The sequence below is a fragment of the Colletes latitarsis genome, chromosome 10 (genome assembly GCF_051014445.1).
Source record: "Colletes latitarsis isolate SP2378_abdomen chromosome 10, iyColLati1, whole genome shotgun sequence".
Lineage (NCBI taxonomy): Eukaryota > Metazoa > Arthropoda > Insecta > Hymenoptera > Colletidae > Colletes > Colletes latitarsis.
Window position 1 is genome coordinate 22,155,034 of NC_135143.1, and position 8,478 is coordinate 22,163,511.

Here is an 8,478-nt window from a genome sequence, read left to right on the forward strand (position 1 = left end):
ATTATTTCTTGTCATGATGGATTAAGTGTTGAAATACGTTGTATATCCAGTTTTAGTGATTTTGAGAAAAACGGGTTCAAAAGATTTCACACATTTAACATCACATTTTCCGGGGTTTGACGTAGTACATATTATTTTTATTTTAAAAACATAATTTGATCAAATTTGAAAAACAGGTAGAATCTATAGAATTTTATACAAATTTCGCGAGGGGAGGGAATTGCTTGTTAATTGTTTCAATTTACCATTGTGTATTTCCTCATTAACCAGTAACACGATTATGAAATAAGCGAACCAAAAATATATTGCTACGAACGCCCAATTTCCACCTTTCCCTCGTTATTTCCAATGTTTTATATTTAAGATATTTATACAGCGTGAAATTAGGTCAACCAGTAATAAAACTCTCAACTGTGGGTAACTAATTAATTCTCTATGGCCTCTGATCGTTTCTCTTTCGATTTCGTTTTAAATCTCTTGCCGTGGAATCGATCCCCGTCATAGTATAGTCGAATTAGATATTTGAGTTCTATTCAATGGGTATTAGAAACTTATTTTATTCAGAATCAAATAGACTAGAATAAAAATTCATAAGAAATGAATACACCTATTCATATTGCATTTTAATGTTTATTTCTCTACAAAACTAATTTCGTAAATGGTGAATAGTTTAATAAAGTGACCTACTGTGCGATATATCATTCTACAAAATACTATACAGTCAACGTAAAACCTATTAACTTCTAACTTACATAGACTGCAAATTCGAAATTCTTGCCTGTAAATTTTATTTTAAACGAGATATTTTCGTTAAACGAACTAATGATTTGTAGCGATTCAATAGGTTTCATGTTTAATCTCGATCACTGGTAAACGATCATCGATTGTATGGTTTCACAGCCTGAGCAATATAGGTGTTAATTGGATTCCTGTAAATTTGCCTGATACATCTCGGAAAACAATTTCATCCCTGGTTCGTGCACCTCCTGGAATCCGAATTTATCCAGAATCTCGGAGCACCGACTCTGCCACGCTGCCACATTATCGTATCGGCCAATATCAAAGCCCACAGACTGTCAACCAAACGTTATACGATCTATGAGAATTTTTATGCTTTAGGCAATATTAATACATAATTTTCTCTACTTTCATTTATTAATGGTCGAGAATATCGCGAAAGTGGCTAGTTACTGCTTGAAATAATTTTTCTAAAAATATTCGATATCTATTTTTTCTCAAATAAAGTGTTTAATTCTTGACATATGTTTTTTTCGTTTACGAGATAGTATGCGTCTAAAAATATATATAACAGTTCATACATTCGTTATTTTAATATGTAAGATAGCTTCAAAATCAACAAAATTTATTTCTAGAGTCTATTGTACACTTGCACCGCTGCACACACAAAAATTGAAATATTCGATCGTTGTTTCTATCAGTTTGTTCTATCTTCGTTTACAAAAGATCTACAACTTGTCTCAGTTTCTAGAATCATCCCGTCTGGTTCGTACGCATAATGTTGATAATATTTTGAGTGCCATAGCAGCACTCTTCCTTATTAAATAAAGAAGTAGGAAGAAAGAATTGCTATGAATTTACAACTGTCACAGAACGTTCCACCCTTTCCCGCCATAAAAGTATAAAAGTACTTTCTTATTGTCAAGTATATTGCCGCGGTTCTTGCATGTTCCACTTTGAATTGCTCGTTTAAAATTATATGATCGTTCGATACGTCGTTTCCGAATACTTACTTCTAAAACGCAAATAGTGGTACTGATAGTGAAGTCAGCGATGGTCAGAGTATCTCCGGCTACGAATTCGCTGTCTTCCAAGAATGTGTTCAATAATTCACATGCCTTCTCTACAGCTTGCAGATCTTCCTCGCGTATTGAATTTGCTTTCCCAAATATAACCGGAAGCTAATACATTACTGATAAGTAGTCTGACGTGATATTGATTAAGATAATTAAAAACTTTACGAGTATTTTCTATGAAAATTCGATTCGAAGTTTCACGATTTAGTAAGTAAAATTGTTCCAAATTAACGAGCTTCTAATTAATAAAACTGTGCATTTCTTATTCGAAAATACGTGTATACACTTACATAGCATTGAACCGTGTTCTCGAAAAGACAACCAACATCGAAGTACAATCTCTCATTTACTAAGCCTCTTTTTTTCGGGTCCTTTGGATACAAAGAGTCGTTTTTTGCGTACTTGTTCACTAAATATCCCATAATTGGCCGGCTGTGAACACGTTAACGAGTAAAAGCCAGGGCCAGTTCGTGCAACGAGAAGGTTTATTAAGGTTAAGAATTACCCACCTTTCGCACAAAACGAATCCGTTGTCATCTATCGTTGGTATTACATGCTGTGGATTTAACTGAAACGTGCAATTAAAAATTTATAAACTTTCAAACATGCAATTTGTACAGATATTTGGTCGCGATTTTATTTGTTTCAATGTTTAGATTTGGATCCTATCTTGCAATTTTTTGAAAAATAATTAAAGATCGCAGGGGGGTGAGGTATTTGGAGGACAAGCGCATCAATTACGCTTTGTTTGCACGTTCAGCGGAACGAACCTTCAAAAAATCCGGATTCATCTGTTCTCCCTTCATCACGTTGACTGTCTTCATGTTCAAGTGAACACCGATCGCTTTTGCCACTAACAAAACCGACCTGCACGGTGGACTGGGCGGAAGGTAGTAAAAATCAATCGGCATCGTGCGCTTCTCTTGCCACTACCTTTCCCCTCGACACAGCGACTTCTTCTTCTTTTCGCTCGCGTAACGTTCCTGTGCAAACGAGATTTTTATACAGCAGCCCCCGAGTAAAGAAAAACTTTCGAATCTCTAGGCTTTGCATCCGTGTGTACCTTGTTCGCATACAAATTTACCTCGCTGCCGTGCCTGGGATCCTATGGATTGGAAGATCATCGACTGGGTCGTACGGATTTTTATAGCGGTCCCTTCTTAGGTATGTGGCGAGCTCCAATATGTAGACCGTTTGTACGAACGAGGTACCTGCATTCGATAAATGGTGTGTATTTTAATAATATACCGATGCCAGCGACTTTATCGTTATCAGTTTTTAGTTGTTCAGTGCAGACGCTACCGTGCGTTCATGAATATCGTGTTGACAATTTTGCTTGGTTTAGGGTCGAGAAATTTGAAAATTTCAGTACTAGAAATTTGATCGAATAAGATTTCATCAAATTAGAAGACAAATTCCTTCGTTACAAAATTCTTTTTATAAAAATTTAATAAGAAGATTTCCAGTAATATCGATGATATGCTATAATTATGATAGCGATTTTACAATACACCATCAAATCACTTAAACACGCTTTACGTATAAAAACGATGTAAAGGAAGATCAATGAAAAGTGCAGAGTAAGTTTTTTATAGGGATCGTAATCTTAAAAAGAAAACAACTATATTCATGAGGCTTTCACTTGTGTATACAAAACTGTGTATACAAAACAGTCTGACACTAAAGTTAACGAATCCAGTTTGTTATTAAAAAATAAAAACCAATAACTCAGGAAAATTGTGATCTGCAGTTTTACTTTTCTTTTATCACTGTTCTACTTATGTATATTGATAAAGCTCTTAACCATTTTTGTAATTTACACGTCGCACTAACATTTCCATCGTTATCAAACTTCCATTAATTACGATTCGAAAACGAATTTCCGATAGTGCAGAGGCCGAATAGTACAAATTATAAAACTTCCTGGTGCTCGGCAATTGTGTACAAAAAAATTGCGATAAAATACCACGAGGAAGAGGTAAATGTAATGAGCTCTTGGAAAAACCACTCCCCCTTTCGTGATAATTCAACTCTGACCGGGGTTGAAACTGTCAAACGCAGAATACGATTCGCCGTCTTTTCTCCCAGGCCAATTTCATTATTTTTAATTAATTGGCATTTCGTTGGATATAGTCGATCCTTCATGTTCTGGATCGAACACATTTTAAATGAAATGACTCTTGAGTGACACCCTCATTCGCTCCTTTAGGTCTGAGCGATGCAGACGGTATACAAAATACTTGTAACAAATATTCTATCAATTTTAGATAAATAGATTTTTTTCTATATTACTATTGTATTTGTCATTCTATCGTTGCTATTACAATGAATATCCATGTAATCATTCTAGTAGACAATTTGTCTCCGGAATCCTTACAGGTTCTGTATCTTCATAGTATTTGACATTTTATCTCTCGTATTCTCGCCAGTTCAATTTTGTATTGTCACTGCTTAGATGTTTCCTTCCTTGTAACCTTGTAAGTCTACTTTTATATCATCATTCTACTAGACATTCGATTCCAGTTGTTCCCGTCAGTTTATTTTTATATCATCCTTTTATTACACAATCTATCTCTAGTATCCTCACGAGTCCAATTCTATACTTTCACTGTATTAGACATCCTATTTTTGATATATTTACTAGTTCAATTCCATATCAACACAACACTAGAGTAGTTCTATTTTCGATGTCCTTGTTAGTTAATTTTATTACCTTCAGTTTATTAGATATTTTATCTCTGGTATCCTTACCAATTAAATTTCGTATCATTGCTCTATTAAAGATTCGATCCTAGTCCCTTTGTGCTTACGTTATTTTACATTTCTATGCCTCGTATCCTAACTGCTTCAATTCTATATTGCCATGGTGTTACACATTCTACTCTTGTATCCTGAACCGTTCATGTCTACATCATCATCCGATTAGACAATCTATCCATGTTATGGTTATCAGTTCATTTCCACATCATCACTACATTAGACAGTCCAGAAAGACACTAGAGATCAAATGTCTAGTATGACAATGATGTAGAAGCGTATAGATAAGGACACGATTCATCTCATGTGACACTATCAATTCATTTCCATGTTCCCCTCATGTTCAACATTCTATTTCTAACATCGTTACTAAAATTCATTTATATATTAATATCCAATTATTGACTCTGCCATTTCCTTTTTGCGCGAGCATTCGGGTAATGTCTGATATGTCAGATTAATAACGTCATGTCTGATATCTTCTTTTCGTAGAACACTAATTTCTTAATGTTTATAAGTTTGATACAATAAAGACGTATTGTTATTATTATACTGTTACTATTTCTCTTGTTGTCATTACCAGTATTGAATCGTTTCATAACATACGTCAGTTCTTCGTTTGTATAAGACAATTTCTTGGGTATCACGATAAAAATTTCATATAGAATTCAGGAAATTTCGTTTAAAATAATGAATTAATGAAGATACGTTTGATTAAACTGTACTTTCTTTTATCGTAGAAGATATTAATTACAAGCAGTAGTGTTGTGAGAACCATTTCGCGTGGCTGTAAGAATAGGGACTCCCGCTTGACTCGCAGATGTATACAATACTACTCCCTACCTCACTTCGTTTTATATCAACATTGTGTTGTATCATTCAGCCACCAAATCCGGGTCAGTGCATTTCGCTGCAACCCCCACATGTGTATACAGGGTGAATCTCGTAACGTGATGGCTTGAAATAACTCATAAATTATTTGTTGTAGAAAAAAATGTTTCAAATTATATGATATCAAGCAGCACAAACAATGCTGTAATCAATTTTTTATTATTTCGTATTTTTATCATCATATAAAGGTCACTATCAGTTTTTTAAATAGAATAAGGTTTCTCTTACAAGTTTTAATATTTTTCTTCGGAAGGGCGAACTTCTTTTTCTTTTCAACTGGTATAAAATCAACTTTCTTGAACGCCCTTTGAGTTGTCCTATTACAGATTCTATTCTTAATATTTTTTTCTAATAATTTTGATGCTTTTTTTACATCTACTGTAACTGTTTTAACTTCAGACTCAGAAATAATGCCTGTTACATTACTGGGTTTAATAAAGTAGACATTACTTTAATTAATTCATTAAAATAGAGTATTCGGGCTCTTAATAAAATCGTGCTAATTATATTAAAACTTTTATTAGGTAAATGGTTTTATATATATTCCAAATTAAGACGTCGTAATGAAATCTGTTATTTACTTAGACTTATTTGAGTCATTCTTGTTTTCAAATGTGGTCTGCTAAATAATTGAAATTAATTATGTACATTAGAAATGTTCCTTTTCTCACTGGTTATGGAAACATAAACTCTGATATTCCCCAATTCCCTTAAGAAGAGAGCTTTAGAAGGCTGATTATATCTTTTGTATGATAAATTTGGCCACGTCAAAGACCACCGCAACAACCTTTGCAGATTTTCCCACGTCAAACCCACCACAACAAACATTGCCGACGACACAGTTACCGTAACACCGCATTCAAATCCAATAATAGCCTCCACACGTATTCAGAGAAATCTAAATGAAGAGCAATGCTGGGTTAGAAAATAACTAATCGGAACAAACGAGAGAAAATCGTCGCATGTGACATCCGTCACGAGGAAGGAAACTTGCCCACCAGTGGCTCTCAATAATAACTAGATTTCTCGAACAGGAGACAATATACATGAATGATTCAAAAATTTTTCTTCTACAAGTACAAATTGCTTATAACAAATATTTTGTTTATTATTTTGACATGTCCTCACGTCATAGGACATACCATATTCATATAAAATTTGTGCATATTTGTACTAACTAGAAAAGAAATAGACAGTCGGCTGAAATCGTTTCAACTTTGACAACGTTCTAAATAAGGTAGCCGTGAATAATTACCCTAGCTTCTTATGGCATCCACGTTGGCAACTTTCACGAAGTATCAAATTATTGCACACACGTACACGCGTAATGACAGTGCCGATTCCGTATCGGATTAACAGATTAGGATCGCAAGCGCGCCGATTGTCTCGTCCGGACGTAGGAAATCGTACGTTTCGCAAACAAACGCGTCTGGAAGCGAGGTAAACACGTCGTCGAATGGTACGTCAAGTTTCCATAGTGATACCATAATGCCAAACATAAGCATCAAAGTGTAACGATGACATTGTCCGACGCGGTCGAAGGTTTCGTGGGGAAGCGTGGCTCGATCGATAGCAAAACAACCCCTCGGGGCGGTTACGATTGGAACTGGAAAGTTTCTGGTATCGCGCAAAATGCACGTGCTGCTTGTTGGTCCACGTTTGACGGCTGGACAAAGAAAATCCTATTAATCTCTGAACAACTAGCAGCGCCGATGAATGCCGAAACGACACTGCGGGCGGTTATGATTGAAACCCAAAACAACGACGATATTTTACGATAAACGCCTGGTAGCCCAGTAACAAATTCTAGGCAAACGTTTGCCGCGGATTGTTCGATCGTTCCGTATCGCGCCCGATATTATTGTTGCACCGTGTTCTCACTTGATATGCGAGTTAATAAATTAGCAAACGCCGGGTTACGAGTGTTTGCAGACATCAGGTTTAGATCGTATGCTTGCACGTGCTTATAATATTGTCGAAATATTTATACTCGTCGAAATGCGTACGGTAATTTCTGTTCGAATGATTCTTTTTATAACTTACGATTTTAAATACTTTATAAATTGTATTAGCTGTCAAGACCATATTTTTCAAGAAAAATGCGTAAATATCCATACTTTAAAATAAATTTTAAAAAATAATTATTCTTTACTTACTGTTTGCGCGATCAACGCACGAAATGCTGCGATCTGTTATTTTTAAATTATTTTAAAGTATACCCGAGTTATTCGATGGCAAATATAAGAATGTTTTACTTCAGTTTGAAAACAGCCTTTTCTAAAGCAGGGGGCAGCATTCCCAGGGGCATCGTAAAATTTAAAATGGACGCGAAAGAAAATTTCTCATGTAGAAAAATAAGGATAGCTTGAATACCTATTTCTATTAATAAATTAATCGTCGGAGTTGGACAATTATAGGAGTATGTTTTTCTTCTATCATTTTAACTACTTCAGGGATAATGTGCTCCGTACAAAGTAAACTAAAATTCAAATTGATATTGACCCTTGAGATCTATCGACTTCGTGACAATGTCTTCTTGTTCTAACGTTTTATACTTAATACCGAAGATTATCTATCATTGTGTTGAGATAAATTAATTCAAATTAAAATTTACTTAGGGCTAATGTGTTTAATTTTCATCTAAAATAAGGTTATTTCTTCCAAATTAGTTTTGCTATACCAATCATGAAGTAATTTACAGCATAAATTGCTTAAAATATTACTACGTAGTTTGTATTACAAGTCATTTCTCGCCTGCTACGGCAGCTGAAGTTATTTAAAGTTCATCAGTGCGTTAGTTAGTAGTAAACGTAGAAATTTTCATCTCGACCAACTTTAGTTATACAACAGTTCATTATGTACAAACTAGTTGCAATTTGTATGCAGGATTAATTACGTTCGATTAAATATGTATAACATGTATATTAACTTGTAATAAATTTCAGTAATTTTGGGTGACAGAAATTTTGTTTAGTAAATTTTAATCAGATGCTCGCTATATTATAGAATGAATTAT

The 8,478-nt window shown here is 34.5% G+C and overlaps 1 protein-coding gene across 2 annotated transcripts; it reads right to left on the reverse strand.

Moving 5' to 3' along the window:
• Nucleotides 1-695: 695 nt before the first annotated feature.
• Nucleotides 696-6,905, reverse strand: LOC143346473 (glutathione S-transferase 1-1-like). 2 transcript variants are annotated; one of them, XM_076774593.1, is made up of 7 exons: nucleotides 6,718-6,905; nucleotides 2,899-3,025; nucleotides 2,585-2,797; nucleotides 2,324-2,382; nucleotides 2,105-2,246; nucleotides 1,752-1,919; nucleotides 696-1,073 (listed from the first exon to the last, which is right to left on the reverse strand). In XM_076774593.1, the coding sequence occupies exons 3-7, from the start codon at nucleotides 2,723-2,725 to the stop codon at nucleotides 918-920; spliced, it is 666 nt and encodes a 221-aa protein (XP_076630708.1). In that variant the 5' UTR covers nucleotides 2,726-2,797; nucleotides 2,899-3,025; nucleotides 6,718-6,905; the 3' UTR covers nucleotides 696-917. The 2 variants fall into 2 exon arrangements, with proteins under 2 accessions (XP_076630708.1, XP_076630709.1); XM_076774594.1 differs by having other exon boundaries at nucleotides 2,878-3,025.
• Nucleotides 6,906-8,478: the final 1,573 nt, after the last annotated feature.

Coding starts and splice junctions, on each gene's coding strand:
- LOC143346473 (XM_076774593.1), bottom strand. CDS start 2,725: ATGCCGATTGATTTTTACTACCTTCCGCCCAGTCCACCGTGCAGGTCG. Junction 2,247..2,323: donor GGATTCGTTTTGTGCGAAAG/GTGGGTAATTCT, acceptor ACGTGTTCACAG/CCGGCCAATTATGGGATATT. Junction 1,920..2,104: donor AGAACACGGTTCAATGCTAT/GTAAGTGTATAC, acceptor GTAATGTATTAG/CTTCCGGTTATATTTGGGAA.